The following is a 27,885-nucleotide window of genomic DNA, read 5'->3' as shown; positions in this document are numbered from 1 at the left end:
GTTCCTCCAACTACCACGACAGTTCCTCCAACAACCACGACAATTCCTCCAACAACCACCACAGTTCCTCCAACAACCACGACTCTTCCACCAACAACCACTACATTTCCTCAAACTACCACGACTGTTCCTCCAACAACCACGACAGTTCCACCAACAACCACGACTCTTCCACCAACAACCACAACAGTCCCACCAACAACCACAACAGTTCCTCCAACAACCACGACTGTTCCACCAACAACCACAACTGTTCCACCAACAACCACAACAGTTCCTCCAACAACCACGACAGTTCCTCCAACAACCACAACTGTTCCACCAACAACCACGACTGTTCCACCAACAACCACGACTGTTCCACCAACTACCACGACTGTCCCTCCAACTACCACGACTGTTCCACCAACAACCACGACTCTCCCACCAACAACCACGACTGTTCCACCAACAACCACGACTGTCCCTCCAACAACCACGACTGTTCCACCAACAACCACAACAGTTCCTCCAACAACCACGACTCTTCCACCAACAACCACTACAGTTCCTCCAACTACCACGACTGTTCCTCCAACAACCACAACAGTTCCACCAACAACCACGACTGTTCCACCAACAACCACGACAGTTCCACCAACAACCACGACAATTCCTCAAACAACCACGACTGTTCCACCAACAACCACGACTGTCCCTGCAACAACCACGACTGTTCCACCAACAACCACGACTGTTCCACCAACAACCACGACAGTTCCACCAACAACCACGACTGTTCCACCAACTACCACGACAGTTCCTCCAACAACCACGACAATTCCTCCAACAACCACGACAGTTCCTCCAACAACCACGACTCTTCCACCAACAACCACGACTGTTCCACCAACAACCACGACAGTTCCTCCAACAACCACGACAGTTCCTTCAACAACCACGACTGTTCCACCAACAACCACGACTGTTCCACCAACAACCACAACAGTTCCTCCAACAACCACGACTGTTCCACCAACAACCACGACTGTTCCACCAACAACCACAACAGTTCCTCCAACAACCACGACTGTTCCACCAACAACCACGACTGAACCACCAACAACCACAACAGTTCCTCCAACAACCACAACAGTTCCTCCAACAACCACGACTGTTCCACCAACAACCACGACTGTTCCACCAACTACCACGACAGTTCCTCCAACAACCACAACAGTTCCACCAACTACCACGACTGTTCCACCAACTACTACGACTGTTCCACCAACTACCACGACTGTTCCTTCAACAACCACGACTGTTCCTCCAACAACCACGACTCTTCCACCAACTACCACGACAGTTCCACCAACAACCACGACAGTTCCACCAACAACCACGACTGTTCCCCCAACATCCACGACTGTTCCACCAACAACCACAACAGTTCCTCCAACAACCACAACAGTTCCTCCAACAACCACGACTGTTCCACCAACTACCACGACTGTTCCACCAACAACCACAACAGTTCCTCCAACAACCACAACCGTTCCTCCAACAACCACGACTGTTCCACCAACTACCACGACTGTTCCTCCAACAACCACGACTGTTCCTCCAACAACCACAACTGTTCCACCAACTACCACGACAGTTCCTCCAACAACCACAACAGTTCCACCAACTACCACGACTGTTCCACCAACAACCACGACTGTTCCACCAACTTCCACGACTGTTCCTCCAACAACCACGACTGTTCCTCCAACAACCACAACTGTTCCACCAACTACCACGACAGTTCCTCCAACAACCACAACAGTTCCACCAACTACCACGACAGTTCCTCCAACAACCACGACAGTTCCTCCAACAACCACGACTGTTCCACCAACAACCACGACAGTTCCTCCAACAACCACAACAGTTCCACCAACTACCACTACTGTTCCACCAACAACCACGACTGTTCCTTCAACAACCACGACTGTCCCTGCAACAACCACGACTGTTCCACCAACAACCACGACTGTTCCACCAACAACCACGACTGTCCCTGCAACAACCACGACTGTTCCACCAACAACCACGACTGTTCCACCAACAACCACGACTGTTCCACCAACTACCACGACAGTTCCTCCAACAACCACGACAATTCCTCCAACAACCACGACAGTTCCTCCAACAACCACGACTCTTCCACCAACAACCACGACTGTTCCACCAACAACCACGACTGTTCCACCAACAACCACGACTGTTCCACCAACAACCACGACTGTTCCTCCAACAACCACAACTGTTCCACCAACAACCACAACAGTTCCTCCAACAACCACGACTGTTCCACCAACAACCACGACTGTTCCACCAACAACCACTACAGTTCCTCCAACAACCACGACAGTTCCTCCAACAACCACAACTGTTCCACCAACAACCACGACTGTTCCACCAACAACCACGACTGTTCCACCAACAACCACGACTGTTCCACCAACAACCACGACTGTTCCACCAACAACCACGACTGTTCCACCAACAACCACGACTGTTCCTCCAACAACCACGATTGTTCCTCCAACAACCACGACTGTCCCTGCAACAACCACGACTGTTCCACCAACAACCACGACTGTTCCTCCAACAACCACAACTGTTCCACCAACAACCACAACAGTTCCTCCAACAACCACGACTGTTCCACCAACAACCACGACTGTTCCACCAACAACCACGACTGTTCCACCAACAACCACGACAGTTCCTCCAACAACCACGACTGTTCCACCAACAACCACGACTGTTCCACCAACAACCACGACTGTTCCACCAACAACCACGACTGTTCCACCAACAACCACGACTGTTCCACCAACAACCACGACTGTTCCACCAACAACCACGACTGTTCCACCAACAACCACGACTGTTCCACCAACAACCACGACTGTTCCTCCAACAACCACGACTGTTCCTCCAACAACCACGACTGTTCCACCAACAACCACGACTGTTCCACCAACAACCACGACAGTTCCACCAACAACCACGACAGTTCCTCCAACAACCACGACAGTTCCTCCAACAACCACGACAGTTCCTCCAACAACCACGACTGTTCCACCAACAACCACGACTGTTCCACCAACAACCACGACTGTTCCACCAACAACCACGACTGTTCCACCAACAACCACGACTGTCCCTCCAACAACCACGACTGTCCCTCCAACAACCACGACTGTTCCACCAACAACCACGACTGTTCCACCAACAACCACGACTGTTCCACCAACAACCACAACAGTTCCTCCAACAACCACAACTGTTCCTCCAACAACCACGACTGTTCCACCAACAACCACGACTGTTCCACCAACAACCACAACAGTTCCTCCAACAACCACAACAGTTCCTCCAACAACCACGACTGTTCCACCAACAACCACGACTGTTCCACCAACAACCACGACTGTTCCACCAACAACCACAACAGTTCCTCCAACAACCACGACTGTTCCACCAACAACCACGACTGTTCCACCAACAACCACGACTGTTCCACCAACAACCACGACAGTTCCACCAACAACCACGACTGTTCCACCAACAACCACGACTGTTCCACCAACAACCACGACTGTTCCACCAACAACCACGACTGTTCCACCAACAACCACGACTGTTCCACCAACAACCACGACTGTTCCACCAACAACCACGACTGTCCCTCCAACAACCACCACAGTGCCTCCAACAACCACGACTGTTCCACCAACAACCACGACTGTTCCACCAACAACCACGACTGTTCCTCCAACAACCACAACTGTCCCTCCAACAACCACGACTGTTCCACCAACAACCACGACTGTTCCACCAACAACCACGACTGTTCCACCAACAACCACGACTGTTCCACCAACAACCACAACAGTTCCTCCAACAACCACAACAGTTCCTCCAACAACCACGACTGTTCCACCAACAACCACGACTGTTCCACCAACAACCACGACTGTTCCACCAACAACCACAACAGTTCCTCCAACAACCACGACTGTTCCACCAACAACCACGACTGTTCCACCAACAACCACTACAGTTCCTCCAACAACCACAACAGTTCCTCCAACAACCACTACAGTTCCTCCAACAACCACATCTGTTCCTCCAACAACCACGACAGTTCCTCCAACAACCACGACTGTTCCACCAACAACCACGACTGTTCCACCAACAACCACGACTGTTCCACCAACAACCACGACTGTTCCTCCAACAACCACGACTGTTCCACCAACAACCACGACTGTTCCACCAACAACCACAACAGTTCCTCCAACAACCACAACAGTTCCTCCAACAACCACGACTGTTCCACCAACAACCACGACTGTTCCACCAACAACCACGACTGTTCCACCAACAACCACGACAGTTCCTCCAACAACCACGACTGTTCCACCAACAACCACGACTGTTCCACCAACTACCACGACTGTTCCACCAACTACCACGACTGTTCCTCCAACAACCACAACTGTTCCTCCAACAACCACAACTGTTCCTCCAACAACCACAACTGTTCCACCAACCACCACGACAGTTCCTCCAACAACCACAACAGTTCCATCAACAACCACAACAGTTCCTCCAACAACCACGACTGTTCCACCAACAACCACGACTGTTCCACCAACAACCACGACAGTTCCACCAACAACCACAACAGTTCCTCCAACAACCACGACAATTCCTCCAACAACCACAACAGTTCCTCCAACAACCACGACTGTTCCACCAACAACCACGACTGTTCCACCAACAACTACGACTGTTCCACCAACAACCACGACTGTTCCTCCAACAACCACATCTGTCCCTCCAACAACCACAACTGTTCCACCAACAACCACGACAGTTCCACCACCAACCACAACTGTTCCTCCAACAACCACGACTGTTCCACCAACAACCACGACTGTTCCACCAACAACCACGACTGTTCCACCAACAACCACAACTGTCCCTCCTACTACCACGACTGTTCCATCAACAACCACAACAGTTCCTCCAACAACCACGACTGTTCCACCAACAACCACGACTGTTCCACCAACAACCACGACTGTTCCACCAACAACCACAACTGTCCCTCCTACTACCACGACTGTTCCACCAACAATCACGACAATTCCTCCAACAACCACGACAGTTCCTCCAACAACCACGACTGTTCCACCAACAACCACGACTGTTCCACCAACAACCACGACTGTTCCACCAACAACCACAACTGTTCCACCGACAGTTCCAAAAACAACCACGACAGTTCCTCCAACAACCACAACTGTCCCTCCAACAACCACAACTGTTCCACCAACAACCACTACAGTTCCTCCAACAACCACGACAGTTCCTCCAACAACCACTACTGTTCCATTAACAACCACAACTGTTCCACCAACAACCACGACAGTTCCACCAACAACCACAACTGTTCCACCAACAACCACGACTGTTCCACCAACAACCACGACAATTCCTCCAACAACCACAACAGTTCCTCCAACAACCACGACTGTTCCACCAACAACCACGACTGTTCCACCAACAACCACGACTGTTCCACCAACAACCACGACAGTTCCACCAACAACCACGACAGTTCCACCAACAACCACGACTGTTCCACCAACAACCACGACTGTTCCACCAACAACCACGACTGTTCCACCAACAACCACGACAGTTCCACCAACAACCACGACAGTTCCACCAACAACCACAACTGTTCCACCAACAACCACGACAGTTCCACCAACTACAACGACAATTCCACCAACTACCACGACAGTTCCTCCAACAACCACGACTGTTCCACCAACAACCACGACTGTTCCACCAACAACCATGACTGTTCCACCAACAACCACGACTGTTCCACCAACAACCACGACTGTTCCACCAACAACCACGACAGTTCCACCAACACCCACGACAGTTCCACCAACAACAACGACTGTTCCACCAACTACCACGACAGTTCCTCCAACAACCACAACTGTCCCTCCAACAACCACAACTGTTCCTCCAACAACCACTACAGTTCCTCCAACTACCACATCTGTTCCACCAACAACCACAACAGTTCCTCCAACATCCACAACAGTTCCTCCAACAACCACATCTGTTCCACCAACAACCACAACAGTTCCTCCAACATCCACAACTGTTCCACCAACAACCACGACAGTTCCACCAACAACCACGACAGTTCCACCAACAACCACAACTGTTCCACCAACAACCACGACTGTTCCACCAACAACCACGACTGTTCCTCCAACAACCACATCTGTCCCTCCAACAACCACAACTGTTCCACCAACAACCACGACAGTTCCACCAACAACCACGACTGTTCCACCAACAACCACAACAGTTCCTCCAACAACCACGACTGTTCCACCAACAACCACGACTGTTCCACCAACAACCACAACTGTTCCACCGACAGTTCCTCCAACAACCACGACAGTTCCTCCAACAACCACAACTGTCCCTCCAACAACCACAACTGTTCCACCAACAACCACTACAGTTCCTCCAACAACCACTACAGTTCCTTCAACATCCACAACAGTTCCTCCAACAACCACGACTGTTCCACCAACAACCACGACTGTTCCACCAACAACCACGACTGTTCCACCAACAATCACGACATTTCCTCCAACAACCACGACAGTTCCTCCAACAACCACGACTGTTCCACCAACAACCACGACTGTTCCACCAACAACCACAACTGTTCCACCGACAGTTCCAAAATCAACCACGACAGTTCCTCCAACAACCACAACTGTCCCTCCAACAACCACAACTGTTCCACCAACAACCACTACAGTTCCTCCAACAACAACGTCTGTTCCTCCAACATCCACAACAGTTCCTCCAACATCCACAACAGTTCCACCAACAACCACGACTGTTCCTCCAACAACCACGACTGTTCCACTAATAACTACGACAGTTCCTCCAACAACCACAACTGTTCCACCAACAACCACAACTGTTCCACCAACTACCACTACAGTTCCTCCAACAACCACAACTGTTACAACCACAACTGTTCCACCAACAACCACTACTGTTCCTCCAACAACCACGACTGTTCCTCCAACAACCACGACTGTTCCTCCAACAACCACAACTGTTCCTTCAACAACCACGACTGTTCCTCCAACAACCACGACTGTTCCTCCAACAACCACAACTGTTCCTCCAACAACCACAACTGTTCCACCAACAACCACTACAGTTCCTTCAACAACCACAACAGTTCATACAACTTCCACAACAGTTCCTTCAACAACCACGACTGTTCCACCAACAACCACGACTGTTCCACCAACACCCACGACCACGACTGTTCCACCAACAACCACGACTGTTCCACCAACAACCACATCTGTTCCACCAACAACCACAACTGTCCCTCCAACTACCACCACTGTTCCACCAACTACCACTACAGTTCCACCAACAACCACGACTGTTCCACCAACAACCACATCTGTTCCTCCAACAACCACGACTGTTCCTCCAACTACCACTACAGTTCCTCCAACAACCACAACTGCTCCAGCAACAACCACAACTGTTCCACCAACAACCACACCTGTTCCACCAACAACCACAACTGCTCCACCAACTACCACTACAGTTCCTCCAACAACCACAACTGTCCCTCCAACAACCACAACTGTTCCACCAACAACCACTACAGTTCCTCCAACAACAACGTCTGTTCCTCCAACATCCACAACAGTTCCTCCAACATCCACAACAGTTCCTCCAACAACCACGACTGTTCCTCCAACAACCACGACTGTTCCACTAATAACTACGACAGTTCCTCCAACAACCACAACTGTTCCACCAACAACCACAACTGTTCCACCAACTACCACTACAGTTCCTCCAACAACCACAACTGTTACAACCACAACTGTTCCACCAACAACCACTACTGTTCCTCCAACAACCACGACTGTTCCTCCAACAACCACAACTGTTCCTCCAACAACCACAACTGTTCCTCCAACAACAACAACTGTTGCTCCAACCACCACTACAGTTGCTCAAAAAACCACAACTGTTCCTCCAACAACCACAACTGTTCCACCAACAACCACTACAGTTCCTTCAACAACCACAACAGTTCATCCAACAACCACAACAGTTCCTTCAACAACCACGACTGTTCCACCAACAACCACGACTGTTCCACCAACACCCACGACCACGACTGTTCCACCAACAACCACGACTGTTCCACCAACAACCACATCTGTTCCACCAACAACCACAACTGTCCCTCCAACTACCACCACTGTTCCACCAACTACCACTACAGTTCCACCAACAACCACGACTGTTCCACCAACAACCACATCTGTTCCTCCAACAACCACGACTGTTCCTCCAACTACCACTACAGTTCCTCCAACAACCACAACTGCTCCAGCAACAACCACAACTGTTCCACCAACAACCACACCTGTTCCACCAACAACCACAACTGCTCCACCAACTACCACTACAGTTCCTCCAACAACCACAACTATTCCACCAACAACCACAACTGTTCCACCAACAACCACAACTGTCCCTCCAACTACCACGACTGTTCCACCAACTACCACTACAGGTTTTCCAACAACCACTACAGTTCCTCCAACAACCACTACAGTTCCTCCAACAACCACAACTGTTCCACCAACAACCACAACTGTTCCTCCAACAACCACAACTGTTCCTCCAACAACCACAACTTTTCCACCAACAACCACTACATTTCCTCCAACAACCACGACTGTTCCACCAACAACCACGACTGTTCCACCAACAACCACGACTGTTCCACCAACAACCACGACTGTTCCTCCAACAACCACATCTGTTCCACCAACAACCACAACTGTCCCTCCAACAACCACAACTGTTCCACCAACAACCACGACAGTTCCTCCAACAACCACGACTGTTCCGCCAACTACCACGACAGTTCCTCCAACAACCACGACTGTTCCACCAACTACCACTACAGTTCCTCCAACAACCACAACTGTTCCTCCTACAACCACAACTGTTCCACCAACAACCACAACTGTTCCTCCAACAACCACAACTGTTCCACCAACAACCACGACAGTTCCTCCAACCACCACAACTGTTCCTCCAACAACCACAACTGTTCCTCCAACAACCACCACTTTTCCACCATTAACCACTACTGTTCCTCCAACAACCACGACTGTTCCACCAACAACCACTACAGATCCTCCAACAACCACTACAGTTCCTCCAACAACCACAACAGTTCCTCCAACAACCACAACAGTTCCTCCAACAACCACTACAGTTCCACCAACAACCACTACAGTTCCTCCAACAACCACTACAGTTCCTCCAACAACCACAACAGTTCCTCCAACAACCACAACAGTTCCACCAACAACCACAACTGCTCCACCAACTACCACTACAGTTCCTCCAACAACCACAACTGTTCCTCTAACAACCACAACTGTTCCACCAACAACCACAACTTTTCCACCAACAACCACAACTGTTCCACCAACAACCACAACTGTTCCTCCAACAACCACATCTGTTCAACCAACAACCACAACTGTCCATCCAACAACCACAACTGTTCCACCAACAACCACGACAGTTCCTCTAACAACCACCACAGTTCCTCCAACAACCACGACAGTTCCTCCAACAACCACGACTGTTCCACCAACTACCACTACAGTTCCTCCAACAACCACAACTGTTCCTCCAACAACCACAACTGTTCCATCAACAACCACAACTGTTCCTCCAACAACCACAACTGTTCCATCAACAACCACAACTGTTCCTCCAACAACCACAACTGTTCCACCAACAACCACGACAGTTCCTCCAACAACCACTACAATTCCTCCAACAACGACTACAGTTCCACCAACAACCACAATTGTTCCACCATCAACCACAAATGTTCCTCCAACAATAACAACTGTTCCTCCAACAACCACGACTGTTCCACTAATAACCACGACAGTTCCTCCAACAACCACGACTGTTCCACCAACAACCACAACTGTTCCTCCAACAACCACAACTGTTCCACCAACAACCACAACTGTTCCACCAACAACCACAACTGTTCCACCAACAACCACAACTGTTCCACCAACAACCACAACTGTTCCACCAACTACCACTACAGTTCCTCCAACAACCACAACTGTTCCACCAACAACCACAATTGTTCCTTCAACAACCACGACTGTTCCAACAACAACCACAAAAGTTCCTCCAACTACCACTACTGTTCCTCCAACAACCACGACTGTTCCTCCAACAACCACGACTGTTCCACCAACTACCACGATTGTTCCACCAACTACCACAACTGCTCCACCAACTACCACTACAGTTCCTCCAACAACCACAACTGTTCCACCAACAACCACAACTGTCCCTCCAACTACCACGACTGTTCCACCAACTACCACTACAGTTCTTCCAACTACCACTACAGTTCCTCCAACAACCACAACTGTTCCACCAACAACCACAACTGTTCCACCAACAACCACAACTGTTCCACCAACTACCACTACAGTTCCTCCAACAACCACATCTGTTCCACCAACAACCACAACTGTTCCACCAACAACCACAACTGTCCCTCCAACTACCACGACTGTTCCACCAACTACCACTACAGGTTTTCCAACAACCACTACAGTTCTTCCAACAACCACTAAAGTTCCTCCAACAACCACAACTGTTCCGCCAACAACCACAACTGTTCCTCCAACAACCACAACTGTTCCTCCAACAACCACAACTTTTCCACCAACAACCACTACAGTTCCTCCATCAACCACTACAGTTCCTCCAACAACCACAACAGTTCCTCCAACAACCACAACTGCTCCACCAACTACCACTACAGTTCCTCCAACAACCACAACAGTTGGTCCAACCCTTGCAACTATTGCTCCAACCATCAAAGTTCCTCCAACATCTACATCAGTTGCTCCATCAACTACAACCAATGTTTCAACCACTGCAAATTTTGCTCAAACCACAGTTTCTTCACCAAAAATTGTTGCAAATACTACTTCAAGATCTAATCTACCAACAGCTACACATACACCAACCACTAACAACAATCCACAATCACTAACAACAATTGCTCATGCAACTCTCAAGATGAAGCTGTTTAATAACCTAATCAACCCTAAAATCCCTGAAAATTTTCAAACGGTAAGATCACATTTTGTATCCTTTTTATTTGTTGACTTTAAGAATTGTTATCAGACAAAGGTCGTTACAATACACATACGATATTAAGTTTTGCCAACAGAATTCACAATACATCTGGATAAAATTAAATCCACTTTAAGGATTTTTTTAGGCATGTTGTGGTCAGTGATGGGAGTAACACGTTACTGTAATTTCATTACTTTTATCTGTAACGAGCATGTGATGAAGTATTTCTTTAAATTAAGTTACACAGTTACAATTACTGAAATGTATTACTCTATTCGTTATATTCATTACTCTATCTTGTGAAAAATTAACACTGCTGACAAGACATTTTTGATCTTACGTCGCAGGACCTTGTTGGGTGGCACAATGAATCATTAAACTTAATCATGGCCGACAGTGTATATAGAATGTACATGAAAAATCAAAATGGGACAACATACCTTTGTTTAAACATTGTGTGTGAGTCATAAGTCCAACCGGTCTCATGTTTGTAAATTATCTTTGCCAAGCGTTCCCAGTATGACATTAACTTGCATTTGTAGTCCACAAAAGTAATACATTTGAGAAATGTTAATATATTCTCAGATGTTTACATCAGTTTTCATGGAAGAGAACGATCCGCGATTGTTGCTTGCCAGTAAAATATGCACCTGTCCCTGTACTGTACAACCATGTGAAAACTCCATAGTATCTGTAAGTGACTCCACTGAATTCTAAAGTGCACACTACCCCCAAGCTTCACAGTCCCCATAGACAGTATACAATTTGAACACATTATATATTTTCACTGTAAACATACAAAATATTTGTATAAATGGTCTTAATGATATACATAAATAAATTAAGCTTACATATTAAGATAATTTCTAACAAAAATATTCAAAGGCTGAATCTAAAACAAAAGCAAAGGCTTCCTCAGCATGTGATATACAGTATTAGAGTCTTACATGTAAAATAGCCTATCCGTATAAGAAACTTTACTAAAATAATGCAGTACATAACCAAAATAACAAAAGAGTGACGCCCACTGTGGCTCACAGCCTATAATTTTATCGTTCCACCCCCAGCAAATGAGGCTGCAGCATTATTTTTTGTCATACATAACATGTAGCCAATGGTCAGATTATTCCATTGATATGTGCATGCTTATAGACAAATTGCCGGTTTACAAACATTACAGGGTGCGCGTGCATCCAGGAGGCAGAAAGCCTGATTGGTGAGCTGGTCTGCTACTGCAACAACCTTAATTATTGAAGTGTTGTTTATTGTTTATATATAAATAAAACTTAATTTTAGTTAGATCTGTTTTTCTGTCTTTATTTTTGCAGTGTTACTGTGATGCAAGTATGAATTATAATGTTAGGCTAGTAACGTAATAGTCGCATCTATTAGTATGTTAACATCAGGCACCCAGCACTGGCTCTGTTGGTAATATTATCCACGCAACAACTCCTTGGCATTTTGACTTACAGACACTGCTACTAGCCAACAACATAAGACACGCCTTATGGTAGAGAAAGTTTGAGTGTTTTATCTTACAGATTAGTATAAATGTTTTATATGGTATGCTTTTAATGTGTTTCATGGTTAAGGTCTACATGAATAAAGTTGTCTCTCTGTTGCTTGCACATGAATATGTTGTTCCACAGCTGGGCCTGGAGGAGATAAGGGTGTCCTTGGTAAGGATAACGAAATAGTTGTATGATGTGTTAGAGAACAAAGACACTGTTTTACCACCAGTGTGAGGATTTATGTGTGTCTTGAACGGTACAGAGATAAAGGTATATCACAACCAGTTTCTTACGAGTTAGGAGAAGGAGCTAGGGGCCTGAAGGCAGGAGTCTGCTGAGCATTGTGACAATACAGAGTGAAAGAATGGCAGTGACTAATTACTAGTTTTCAGTAACTGGCCGAACACTGGTTGTGGTCTCGTCTAATGGTTAGAGATTCAGGCTCGTAACCTAGTGGTTGCTGGTTTGAACCCCATAGCTGGCAATTTGTGACTGAGCAAGACTCATCCAATTGCTCACTGGGGGCTGCAGTGATAGCCAATTTGTTTTTCTTCCCAGTTGGTACTAAGGTTATTGTTCCTGCCCCATACGAGGTGTCTGGCAGTTGTCCTAGCAGCCTTATCTGATGGAACTTGGCATTTGTTTATGTTAACCAGTGTTGGGTGTAACTAGTTACTAAGTAATTAGTTACTCTAATTTAATTACTTTCCCCTTGAAAAAGTAAAGTAAGGGATTACTCTTATTTTTATTGTAATCTAATTACAGTTACTTCTGATGTAACTAAATACTTTGTAGGGAATGTAAAACAATTACAGTATGTATAATATATTGGATTTAACATGGTTTTAGTTTACAATTCTCACATAAACTGGTTGATTATTAGCATTAATATTAATCAGATGCTGGCTGTTTATTAATACTTAATAGCACATAATGCCTGATTCTGCAAAACCTTATTCTACATCCTTAACCCTCCCCATTTCTTCCAATACTTAAAATTAACAACTTCTTTAGTATTAATAAGCAGTAGTTGGAGTATATTGAGGAAAAGTAGTTAAAAGTTAGAGAATTGGACCCTAAAGTGGGACCAGAATAATTGATGTACTTTTATATATTATTTCTTCGAGCCATTTCAAGCCTTTCCTTGTATCAAGCACTAAATAGGATTTAGAAAGTAATTAGTAATAAGTATTTAAATACTTTTTGGAGAGAGTAATTTGTAAAGTAATCTAATTACATGATTGAACATGTAACTAGTAACTAGTAATTCATTACTTTTTTTTGAGTAACTTACCCAACACTGATGTTAACACACCAAAATCCAGTCCCAATGTAGCAAATCCTTCTTCACCAGTTGGGAAGGGGCCCTGGAATGCCTTGTTATTTGCAATTCACTAGAAACTGTGGTATGAACCGCTTTTCAAACATCTTTAATGCATTTAAGTGCATCTGGGCAGACAGTATATTCCTATACACTTCAGAATGTATCTGGCTGCTTTGGTCTTCAGTCATATCATCAATAAACAAGTGACACAGTGCCACTGGAAGCCATGGATGTTAATGCCATTATAATGCCTCCACCATGTTATATGTTCATGATGTATGCTTTTGATCATGAGCTGTTCTAAATCTTTTTCCCCATCATTTTGAATTAGGTCTGGCCTTTCTATTCTTAAAGGTGACATAGAATGGTTGAACTGAGTATTTATCCTTGTTCTGTGATGTGACATGTAGATGTGATGTGATGTGACAAAAATTGTTGTTTGGGTCTGTAATGCCTTAGAAGCTTCCCTAAAACCTCTTTCAGATAGCTCTATTAGGGTGGGGGATTTCAAAGGAGTGGTTTTGCACCTATTTGGCTCCTCCTACTGGCTTAACTTGCAATCTCATTACTGATTGGCTGACTTTGCTGCCACTCAAAAAATTTAGCCAATTATTTTAAAGTGGATGGGCAGTTAGATGCCTATGATGTCATAAGCATCCGTTTTTCAGATTGGGCTGTTTTCTGGCTGACATTTCTAAAAGAGACTGAGATGTTTAGCATGTTTAGCACTTTATGTATGTTTTTGAATGTGGGTAGACTACCATTATTCAACAAAGACAAGGTAAAAATGTTTTTTCATTCTCTGTCTCCTTTAAGCTTTATGAATGGTTTGCACCTTGTGGTGAACCCTCTATATTTGCTTTCATGAAGTCTTCTCTTTATTGTAGACTTCCCTATGACATGCCTTCCCTTTTTGAGTGTTTTTCTTTACCATGAAGTGGATTCTAGGCAAGGCAAGGCAAGGCAATTTTATATGTATAGCACATTTCATACACATAGGTCATATAAAGTGCTTTACATAGAAATGAGAAAACAATTAGAGAAAATAAAATCCTAATAAAACAAAAGATACATGAGATTTTAATAAAAACAGTTAAGAATATGTTAAAAAGAATAAAACAGGAGTAAAAGTGACTAAAAGTTAAAAGTGCAGTGGGGTGAAGCAGCACAGTGCTCATTCAGTAAATGCAGAGTTAGACAGATGTGTTTTTAATCTAGATTTAAAAGTGTTTACTGTTACAGCACATCTGATCTCTTCTGGAAGCTGATTTCAGCTACAGATGTCATAATAGCTAAATGCAGATGCACCTTGTTTTGAGTGAACCCTTGGTATTTCTAACTGACCTGGGCTGTGTTCTCCGAAACTACCTTAACGCTACGTCCTTCTTAAGCTGTACCTTATCGCTAATACGTGTTTTCCGAAACGTTCTTAGTTACGTATCACTTCTGTAAGTCATACGTTCGTAAGGTTGGTCTGGAGCGCTCTAGCTATACCTTATCCCACATGACTCCACTAGGGGCCATCACTTCTATATAACTAAATATTTGTAAAAAAAAAAAAACACTCCGTGTTTAATTAGGCAAATATTTTTATATTGAAAGAATAAAACATTCACATAATTAGACATCATTAAGATAAGATAGACACACAATACAGCTGCTGCACAATAACATAGTACATACAGTCTTGTTCAAAATAATAGCAGTACAATGTGACTAACCAGAATAATCAAGGTTTTTAGTATATTTTTTATTGCTACGTGGCAAACAAGTTACCAGTAGGTTCAGTAGATTCTCAGAAAACAAACAAGACCCAGCATTCATGATATGCACGCTCTTAAGGCTGTGCAATTGGGCAATTAGTTGAAAGGGGTGTGTTCAAAAAAATAGCAGTGTCTACCTTTCACTGTACAAACTCAAAACTATTTTGTACAAACATTTTTTTTTCTGGGATTTAGCAATGCTGTGAATCACTAAACTAATATTTAGTTGTATGACCACAGTTTTTTAAAACTGCTTGACATCTGTGTGGCATAGAGTCAACCAACTTGTGGCACCTCTCAGCTGTTATTCCACTCCATGATTCTTTAACAACATTCCACAATTCATTCACATTTCTTGGTTTTACAGCATTTTTGATATCACCCCACAAGTTCTCAATTGGATTAGGGTCTGGAGATTGGGCTGGGCACTCCATAACATTAATTTTGTTGGTTTGGAACCAAGACTTTGCCCGTTTACTAGTGTGTTTTGGGTCATTGTCTTGTTGAAACAACCATTTCAAGGGCATGTCCTCTTTAGCATAAGGCAACATGACCTCTTCAAGTATTTTAACATATGCAAACTGATCCATGATCCCTGGTATGCGATAAATAGGCCCAACACCATAGTAGGAGAAACATGCTCATATCATGATGCTTGCACCTCCATGCTTCACTGTCTTCACTGTGTACTGTGGCTTGAATTCAGAGTTTGGGGGTCGTCTCACAAACTACCTGTGGCCCTTGGACCCAAAAAGAACAATTTTACTCTCATCAGTCCACAAAATGTTCCTCCATTTCTCTTTAGGCCAGTTGATGTGTTCTTTGGCAAATTGTAACCTCTTCTGCACATGCCTTTTTTTTAACAGAGGGACTTTGCGGGGGATTCTTGAAAATAGATTAGCTTCACACAGACGTCTTCTAACTGTCACAGTACTTACAGGTAACTCCAGACTTTATTTGACCAACATGGAGTTTATCATTTGCTGAGACTTTGCCATTCTGGTTATTCTTCTATCCATTTTGATGGTTGTCTTCCGTTTTCTTCCACGTCTCTCTGGTTTTGCTCTCCATTTTAAGGCATTGGAGATCATTTTAGCTGAACAGCCTATCATTTTTTGCACCTCTTTATAGGTTTTCCCCTCTCCAATCAACTTTTTAATCAAAGTACGCTGTTCTTCTGAACAATGTCTTGAACGACCCGTTTTCTCAGCTTTCAAATGCATGTTCAACAAGTGTTGGCTTCATCCTTAAATAGGGGCCACCTGATTCACACCTGTTTCTTCACAAAATTGATGACCTCAGTGATTGAATGCCACACTGCTATTTTTTTGAACACACCCCTTTCAACTAATTGCCCAATTGCACAGCCTTAAGAGCGTGCATATCATGAATGCTGGGTCTTATTTGTTTTCTGAGAATCTACTGAACCTACTGGTAACTTGTTTGCCACGTAGCAATAAAAAATATACTAAAAACCTTGATTATTCTGGTTAGTCACATTGTACTGCTATTATTTTGAACAATACTGTACATACATTTATACAGTGCAAAGAGTTGAACCCCACCCAGTGTTCAACACACCCTTGGTCAACATTACATATGTTGTTACACACACTAGGGGTAAAAAAACTGTTACCACTACCTAACTTATGGTTTAGTGCTTTAATGGACAGTGGGACGAAATAATTTTTAAAGCGGTTAAGCCTACATTGAGGGACTCGGAAGCTTCCAATGGAAGAAGTTGGTACTCGGAGTGAAGGACGTGAGTAGGATCTGAAATAATTTTTTGAGCCTGTCTAGTAATGGTTTCTTCAAAAAGAGCCTGAAGTGTGGGATGCTGCTTGATCCCCATAATTTTCATGGCTCTCTGTCAAAACAAACTGCGCACTTGCTTATAGTCTCCTAAGGTCAACACAATTTCCACATTAAAACTAATCAAAGCTAAAATCTAAAGTAATCATAATATATATTTATTTATTATTTTTATATATATATATATATATATATATATATATATATATATATATATATATATATATATATATATATATATATATATATTTATTTATTTATACAACAGTTCTTTCTGGTTCTCGAATCTGATTGGCTAAGAACTATACGATATTGTACTGATAACGGCACTGTAACCGCTTTCGTATTATTCCGCCACCTAGTGAATGGAGGTCCTAAGCAGGCTCATCTCTGAATGGAAAAACACAGACGCGCTGTGTGAATCACTCTCCGTGTGAGTGTCTCATTAGTTTACTAGCTCATAAATCAGTCTGTGAATCCCCAATCAGAAGTATTATTCCGTCAAAGATCAGCGCTCTTGGATGTTACGTTAAAGTTAATGGGAGAAATGTCTTGTCACATCGTGTGGACGATTAACACTTGGAAAGAGGAATATAAACACTCGTTTTTTTTCTGGAGCTATATCTTTTATCAGAACGCGAAAACACCGTGGAACTGCAGGTAAGCCCCGCAGCTTTTAAATGTGGACATTGATCATTTACTTTATCGTGACGTGACTATTAAAACATGTTATGAGATATCGCCACTGATATATAAGCAGCATGCAAAAACATCTCTCTGACACTTATAAAAAACCGTTTTGTATAGTACTGACAAGAACAAAGTTTAATAATAATAATCGAGTGCTCGTATCGCGTTAAGAATAAATGAGAAAGCAATAGTAAAGTTATACAAGTATAGTTTTATTAACTTTTACCTCGCGCCAAAACGATAACAACACAAAAGACACTAAATATGAATAAAAAAACAAGTACAAGTTTGATCATGACACCAAATACTGCTGATTTGATCTCATTTTGACGATCATAAACAAACAAGGCCAACAGGAGAGCCAGGGTATCCCTTTCAGAAATGTAGCCCAGAGAGGGCGGTGGTCAGCGGGGCGAGTGAACACTGATGTCCGCTCATGCTTTGGTTCTCATTTGTACCGAATCTCACTAAGCAAATGTTCAAACAGGCGCTATCTTTACTAATCGACTGCAGATTTAAATATAATACAGATACATTCTCGACTGAACTAATCTTAAAACTACACTTTGTGACCAAGAAACGGTAATATAAAGAAACGGCTTTTCCGTCCATTGAGTTGTTATGAGCTTCAAAGCAGCCGAAAGTTTTACCTGTCATTCTGGCCGCCCTCAAATCCGTGGCGGAAGAAGTAGTTCTCAAACAAAGAGGATTTTAAAATAACTCCGTTGTTGTTTTCTAGTTTTCGTTTTTCAAACGTTTGCCGTCGAACTGTTGTATAAAAGCAATATCGCTCTCGGAGTCGTGTGATATAGCTCTATATCATCACGGCTGTGATTGCCTCCGGCACCCGGCCTGCGGCCTCGTGCCTCTGGCCTAATCACAGCCGTGATGATATAGAGCTATATCACACTCCTACTCGAGCGATATTGCTTAAATATATATATATATTAGGGGTGGAACAATACATGTATTCGTTTCGAACCGAATCGGTACGGGGGTCACGGTTCGGTGCATGAATTTAAACGGAGAATACACGGTATGAAAATAAAAAAAAACTTGCGTGCAAAATAATTAATGTAATGCGGAACTACTGTTAGATCCGCGGGTTCTTTATGGACAGCTAATCTGTTGCCCCGCTTTAGCTCTGAAGCTCTGATTGGCGCCGATGCAGCCGAGCTCCGCCTATGTATGCGCTCTATCAGAGACCGTCTACATTCTGGCACTCTGCAGTTTTTTGTCAGGTTCACGGTCCAGTGAGTGAAATAGCAGCGACAGCGAGTATGGCAAATGGTGGTGAGGATCCGCCGGCCCCTTTAAGATCGCAAGTTTGGCAAAACTTCAGTTTTCCAGTCAGTTACAATAGTACAGGCGAGAGAGTGGTGGAAAAGACGAGGACTTTGCGTCGGCGTTGTTCAGCAATTGTTAGGTATGTGAGTGGAAATACATCTAATCAGGGCTCTCAAGTCTCACGCATTCACCTTGACAAACACGCATTTCAGTCAGTTCAAATGCCACACTTTGTATTTCTCACGCTGAGAAGTAGGAGATAAATTGTCCTGCTATATTCAACAGGCATACGCAGGGCAGTTGCTTTCAGTTTTTTAAGTGTGCTAAACTTTACGCAGCGCCATCAGCGTCAGAGTACCGCGAGAAATCTTGCGGAGGAGGCTGATTTCAAATCGCTCTCGCGTTACTCTGACGTCATCCACTTGTCGTTTCTTGCAGCGCCTCGTGAAGTCGTACACACCTATTAATTCATCCTACAAGCCTATTTTTTGTTCTTTAGTACATTAATATGAAATAAGGCCAAAAATGTAATTTAAAAATGTATTTAGGTAACACTTGTAATACATTTGAACCCCTATTTGTATGAAAGATGAGTACAAGATTACTTAAAGTGGTATATATTTTTGAAATACGAGATAGTATGTTAAATGCATTTCAGTTCATATTCATGACATCTCAAAATAACACTGATAAGGACACCTATGTTTTTAAGATTAGCTTAAAAAAATGGCGCCTTAATTTTTGTTTTGATTTTTTCCTCCATTGTACCGAAAGTGAATCGAACCGTGAAGCCTGAACCGAGGTACGAACCGAACCGGGACTTGTGTGTACCGTTCCACCCCTAATATATATATATATATATATACAGGGTGCGATTTGCCGGGGGGGATGCGTGGGATTGCCCCCTTTCTGGTCAATGTATCCCTGCCTCTGCTTAATTATTTTTATCCCCGGTGGGGATATATTTATCCCCCCCTCAAAGTAATCAGTGCTACTACACTAGTGGCGAGACGGATCACAAAACTTATCACGGATCCGTGGTTTGATTAAAGTCAATTTTGTTTTAAAATGCGCTACTTTGGCTGGCTCTGATACAGCTGCCGCGCAGCCTCTCTGTATTCACCACTCTGAAGACTTGATCAATGTCCCGCCCACGGCGCTATCTGATTGGTTACAGATCCGGTTACACCAGCCTATCAACACTTGCGAGATGGTTATGGAGCTGTGTGTCGAAACGATGAAATGCAGCATATTCAGCCGCATATTAATAAAGCGAGAATAAACATCACAATCTGATTATCTGTTTATGATGACAGAGTTAGTGTCCCAGTCACACCACTGAGAATGGCCGAAGTTACACATGATAAATGCCGATGAGGCGTTTAGCGAGGCGCGGACGCGTCCAGTTTGCGCAAATGAGAATAAGTGACTAACACAATGCATCTGACTTTTCTATCATTTCACTGTAGCTCAGCATCGCGGTGTAAAGTTTGTTATTACTTTAAAAGCAGCATTAAAACAGTTTCTACTGTAATGGTTTAACTTTGCAATCAATACATTGTTCATATTTATGTTTAATGTTTAACATATATATAGTTTTGCCATTCAAGATTTAATTCTTGCGTGTTTTTTCGTTGTGCATTATCACAGCTCATATGTGTGGGGAAAGATAAACTATTAGAGTAAAAATATTGTGTTAGGCTGCTTCATGAGTTAATAAGAAAAAAGATTTTACAATTCCTGCAAATGCAGTGATGAGTTCATGTTCTCATGATTTATTTTTATGAATTAAAATGTTTTGAAATGTGCTGTGGACAGAGACGCATTATGTCAAGAATTATAAAAAAATCGTCAATAAGCTCATAATTTGTGCTAAAATAGTATAAATGTTTAGTTTTAAAACCATTTTAAAAAGCTGGTTATATTTTTATGTTTCTGCGCCGCAAGTTAAGCAGACAGTGAGGTTCGGGTTTGTTCCAATCAGAGCTCGTGAGCGGAGGGCGCATTTCTGAATATTAGAAATATTTTAATTAGAAATATATAAAAAATAATAATAATATTATAATGGATTTTTGTTTAGGTCGGACAATGATTACCAAATAACCACTGATAACCACTGAAAACAGTCAAAAAAAGTTAAACTAGTGGTAGGTACATAATGACTCATGACGAAATATGGTGGGTACCCACCGTCGCCGAAATCGACGCCTATGAAAACACCCCCCCCCTCTGTTTTTTTCACAAATCGCACCCTGTATATATATATATATATATATATATATATATATATATATATGTTATATTTGAGGTAGACAGACAGGCTCCAGAAATGCGTCCATTAAAGGATAATTCCGGTATTTAACACTTTAAATCTCATTTCTGGTTTGTTTTGGATGAACTACAGTGATGGACACAGAAATTCTGACAATGGGTCGTGTCTTGACTTTTTGACTCGTTTAGAAGCGTCTCTTGACTGCTTCAGAATGGAAGTCAATGGCCATGCACAAAACGTCATTAAAATGACACTTAACGTTCATTTTCAAAACTGTACTACTCACCGAGTGGTTTGTGGTGTTCGTTGATGATTAAAAACAAATATATTGGCGCAATAACTGATTTCAATCCGTGTTATTTGCTACAGTGGAACTATTTTTTCAGATACCTCACAACCGCGTATATACTTCCGCTCTATATTTGAGTCTGAAGCATGAATGAACGTAGTCCAACAAACTGTAATAAAACAATAGCATACTTTCAAAATCAAGTTTATTTATTACACTTACACCATCCAATATGTTTTTTTCATCGGTAGAACAATAAGGAAGATATTTTGCAGAAACCCCAGTGCTCCGTCATGCAAGTCAACAGATCCGCACACTTTAAGAGCTAAAGCATAAACAGATCCGCACAGTTTAAGAGCTAAAGCATATATATCCAATACAACAGTAATCCCCCATAACTCCGTGTGACATATTGACGTCTTGTGAAGCAAATCAATCAGTTTTTGCAAGAAACTGAACGTTATTTACAACATTATTAGCGTGAATGCCAAAGCAGGAAGCGCGTTTTCCGTTTGAGGCGATCTCTTCTACTGGGGCCGTTTGGTGGCTGTTGGCTGTGGATGTTGGTCTCTCTGCGCCACCTATAGAGCGGGAGCGTGAAGCGCACTTCCTGCTTGGCAAAAGCCCTGCATGTCACGGTACGTATAAACCGGATTGTAGTAATAAAAGGAAGAACCCAAACGCAGATGAATGTATGAAAAATATAACTGTATTTGAATAAACTGAACAAAACAAACCCACGTGGGGGTAAAACAGAATATAAAATAATAACACTGTGTTGGAACACAAATCAGAAACTGAGAATTACAGGAACAGACAATGGAGCACATAAACACAGGATATACAACAACGCACGCACACCACACAGAGAACACAAGGGCATTAAATAGACAGCACATCAATGGGGAACAGGTGAACATAATTAATCACTTAAGACATGATTACATAAGGGAGTAGGGTAAAAGTGACAAGACACTGGGAATACGTGTTACGAATCTGATTGGCTAAGAACTATACGATATTGTACTGATAACGGCACTGTAACCGCTTTCGTATTATTCCGCCACCTAGTGAATGGAGGTCCTAAGCAGGCTCATCTCTGAATGGAAAAACACAGACGCGCTGTGTGAATCACTCTCCGTGTGAGTGTCTCATTAGTTTACTAGCTCATAAATCAGTCTGTGAATCCCCAATCAGAAGTATTATTCCGTCAAAGATCAGCGCTCTTGGATGTTACGTTAAAGTTAATGGGAGAAATGTCTTGTCACATCGTGTGGACGATTAACACTTGGAAAGAGGAATATAAACACTCGTTTTTTCTGGAGCTATATCTTTTATCAGAACGCGAAAACACCGTGGAACTGCAGGTAAGCCCCGCAGCTTTTAAATGTGGACATTGATCATTTACTTTATCGTGACGTGACTATTAAAACATGTTATGAGATATCCCCACTGGTATATTTATAAGCAGCATGCAAAAACATCTCTCTGACACTTATAAAAAACCGTTTTGTATAGTACTGACAAGAACAAAGTTTAATAATGATAATCGAGTGCTCGTATCGCGTTAAGAATAAATGAGAAAGCAATAGTAACGTAATACAAGTATAGTTTTATTAACTTTTACCTCGCGCCAAAACAATAACAACACAAAAGACACTAAATATGAATAAAAAAACAAGTACAAGTTTGATCATGACACCAAATACTGCTGATTTGATCTCATTTTGACGATCATAAACAAACAAGGCCAACAGGAGAGCCAGGGTATCCCTTTCAGAAATGTAGCCCAGAGAGGGCGGTGGTCAGCGGGGCGAGTGAACACTGATGTCCGCTCATGCTTTGGTTCTCATTTGTACCGAATCTCACTAAGCAAATGTTCAAACAGGCGCTATCTTTACTAATCGACTGCAGATTTAAATATAATACAGATACATTCTCGACTGAACTAATCTTAAAACTACACTTTGTGACCAAGAAACGGTAATATAAAGAAACGGCTTTTCCGTCCATTGAGTTGTTATGAGCTTCAAAGCAGCCGAAAGTTTTACCTGTCATTCTGGCCGCCCTCAAATCCGTGGCGGAAGAAGTAGTTCTCAAACAAAGAGGATTTTAAAATAACTCCGTTGTTGTTTTCTAGTTTTCGTTTTTCAAACGTTTGCCGTCGAACTGTTGTATAAAAGCAATATCGCTCTCGGAGTCGTGTGATATAGCTCTATATCATCACGGCTGTGATTGCCTCCGGCACCCGGCCTGCGGCCTCGTGCCTCTGGCCTAATCACAGCCGTGATGATATAGAGCTATATCACACTCCTACTCGAGCGATATTGCTTAAATATATATATATATTAGGGGTGGAACAATACATGTATTCGTTTCGAACCGAATCGGTACGGGGGTCACGGTTCGGTGCATGAATTTAAACGGAGAATACACGGTATGAAAATAAAAAAAAACTTGCGTGCAAAATAATTAATGTAATGCGGAACTACTGTTAGATCCGCGGGTTCTTTATGGACAGCTAATCTGTTGCCCCGCTTTAGCTCTGAAGCTCTGATTGGCGCCGATGCAGCCGAGCTCCGCCTATGTATGCGCTCTATCAGAGACCGTCTACATTCTGGCACTCTGCAGTTTTTTGTCAGGTTCACGGTCCAGTGAGTGAAATAGCAGCGACAGCCAGTATGGCAAATGGTGGTGAGGATCCGCCGGACCCTTTAAGATCGCAAGTTTGGCAAAACTTCAGTTTTCCAGTCAGTTACAATAGTACAGGCGAGAGAGTGGTGAAAAAGACGAGGACTTTGCGTCGGCGTTGTTCAGCAGTTGTTAGGTATGTGAGTGGAAATACATCTAATCAGGGCTCTCAAGTCTCACGCATTCAACTTGACAAACACGCATTTCAGTCAGTTCAAATGCCACACTTTGTATTTCTCACGCTGAGAAGTAGGAGATAAATTGTCCTGCTATATTCAACAGGCATACGCAGGGCAGTTGCTTTCAGTTTTTTAAGTGTGCTAAACTTTACGCAGCGCCATCAGCGTCAGAGTACCGCGAGAAATCTTGCGGAGGAGGCTGATTTTAAATCGCTCTCGCGTTACTCTGACGTCATCCACTTGTCGTTTCTTGCAGCGCCTCGTGAAGTCGTACACACCTATTAATTCATCCTACAAGCCTATTTTTTGTTCTTTAGTACATTAATATGAAATAAGGCCAAAAATGTCATTTAAAAATGTATTTAGGTAACACTTGTAATACATTTGAACCCCTATTTGTATGAAAGATGAGTACAAGATTACTTAAAGTGGTATATATTTTTGAAATACGAGATAGTATGTTAAATGCATTTCAGTTCATATTCATGACATCTCAAAATAACACTGATAAGGACACCTATGTTTTTAAGATTAGCTTAAAAAAATGGCGCCTTAATTTTTGTTTTGCTTTTTTCCTCCATTGTACCGAAAGTGAATCGAACCGTGAAGCCTGAACCGAGGTACGAACCGAACCGGGACTTGTGTGTACCGTTCCACCCCTAATATATATATATATATATACAGGGTGCGATTTGCCGGGGGGGATGCGTGGGATTTCCCCCTTTCTGGTCAATGTATCCCTGCCTCTGCTTAATTATTTTTATCCCCGGTGGGGATAAATTTATCCCCCCCTCAAAGTAATCAGTGCTACTACACTAGTGGCGAGACGGATCACAAAACTTATCACGGATCCGTGGTTTGATTAAAGTCAATTTTGTTTTAAAATGCGCTACTTTGGCTGGCTCTGATACAGCTGCCGCGCAGCCTCTCTGTATTCACCACTCTGAAGACTTGATCAATGTCCCGCCCACGGCGCTATCTGATTGGTTACAGATCCGGTTACACCAGCCTATCAACACTTGCGAGATGGTTATGGAGCTGTGTGTCGAAACGATGAAATGCAGCATATTCAGCCGCATATTAATAAAGCGAGAATAAACATCACAATCTGATTATCTGTTTATGATGACAGAGTTAGTGTCCCAGTCACACCACTGAGAATGGCCGAAGTTACACATGATAAATGCCGATGAGGCGTTTAGCGAGGCGCGGGCGCGTCCAGTTTGCGCAAATGAGAATAAGTGACTAACACAATGCATCTGACTTTTCTATCATTTCACTGTAGCTCAGCATCGCGGTGTAAAGTTTGTTATTACTTTAAAAGCAGCATTAAAACAGTTTCTACTGTAATGGTTTAACTTTGCAATCAATACATTGTTCATATTTATGTTTAATGTTTAACATATATATAGTTTTGCCATTCAAGATTTAATTCTTGCGTGTTTTTTCGTTGTGCATTATCACAGCTCATATGTGTGGGGAAAGATAAACTATTAGAGTAAAAATATTGTGTTAGGCTGCTTCATGAGTTAATAAGAAAAAAGATTTTACAATTCCTGCAAATGCAGTGATGAGTTCATGTTCTCATGATTTATTTTTATGAATTAAAATGTTTTGAAATGTGCTGTGGACAGAGACGCATTATGTCAAGAATTATAAAAAAATCGTCAATAAGCTCATAATTTGTGCTAAAATAGTATAAATGTTTAGTTTTAAAACCATTTTAAAAAGCTGGTTATATTTTTATGTTTCTGCGCCGCAAGTTAAGCAGACAGTGAGGTTCGGGTTTGTTCCAATCAGAGCTCGTGAGCGGAGGGCGCATTTCTGAATATTAGAAATATTTTAATTAGAAATATATAAAAAATAATAATAATATTATAATGGATTTTTGTTTAGGTCGGACAATGATTACCAAATAACCACTGATAACCACTGAAAACAGTCAAAAAAAGTTAAACTAGTGGTAGGTACATAATGACTCATGACGAAATATGGTGGGTACCCACCGTCGCCGAAATCGACGCCTATGAAAACACCCCCCCCTCTGTTTTTTTCACAAATCGCACCCTGTATATATATATATATATATATACAGTGGCGAACCGTGGGTACTTCAGCTGGGCCTTCAAAATATGCAATGAAGTGCAAATGCCTCTCCATCCATAATACTAGGCTATTCGTATTTCGTTAAATCATACAGTGAACGTGTTAAATATCTGAGCACGCAAAGTTATATTACAGAATGGGCATTGTCTGCCTTTAAATGCAGTTTTAAAGTTTAAAATTATTTTAATCTAACTGATAAACACAAATACAGATTCTGCTGCTCTGTAATGACAGGGGCTCTGTAAATTTGCATTTAACAAGCTTAAATTAAGTTCTTTAATTTGTTTTTTATTTTTTGGAAATATATATTTAGCTGTAGGATACCTTGTTAATAACTGTTGTCGGGTATAGCGAGGTAAAAAGTATTTGAATGTTTTCGCATTCTCTCAGATTTAGTTAGGAAATGATATTGTATGTAATTCGGCGTCGTCTGTCAGTCATTACTATCCTCGCGTAACAAGTGAAACTGTCAGGAAGTAAAAGTATAATTGAACCCATTATTTTTCTCGTGTTCGCGTCATATGCAGGCTCCTCTCCACGCGCTTCTCCCAGCTGTGCTCTTCACGAGTACGCGCTTCCCAGCGGGCATTTGATGTCAATTTAACATCAATTTGACATCAA

The 27,885-nt window shown here is 42.8% G+C and overlaps 1 protein-coding gene across 1 annotated transcript in view; it reads left to right on the top strand.

Moving 5' to 3' along the window:
* The window catches only part of LOC129453105 (uncharacterized), a gene marked incomplete at its 5' end in the record, with an annotated part of 53,638 nt that overhangs the window by 5,994 nt on the left and 19,759 nt on the right, over positions 1-27,885 (top strand). Inside the window, 3 exons of the mRNA XM_073862418.1 lie at positions 2,230-2,352; positions 7,787-7,802; positions 8,138-11,334. Of these exons, the coding sequence (XP_073718519.1) occupies positions 2,230-2,352; positions 7,787-7,802; positions 8,138-11,334 (3,336 nt within the window). The remainder of the gene's footprint in view (positions 1-2,229; positions 2,353-7,786; positions 7,803-8,137; positions 11,335-27,885) is intronic.

Source organism: Misgurnus anguillicaudatus, chromosome 23 (genome assembly GCF_027580225.2).
Source record: "Misgurnus anguillicaudatus chromosome 23, ASM2758022v2, whole genome shotgun sequence".
In the NCBI taxonomy this organism is placed as follows: Eukaryota; Metazoa; Chordata; class Actinopteri; order Cypriniformes; family Cobitidae; genus Misgurnus; species Misgurnus anguillicaudatus.
This window is presented reverse-complemented; position numbering and strand designations above follow the sequence as displayed.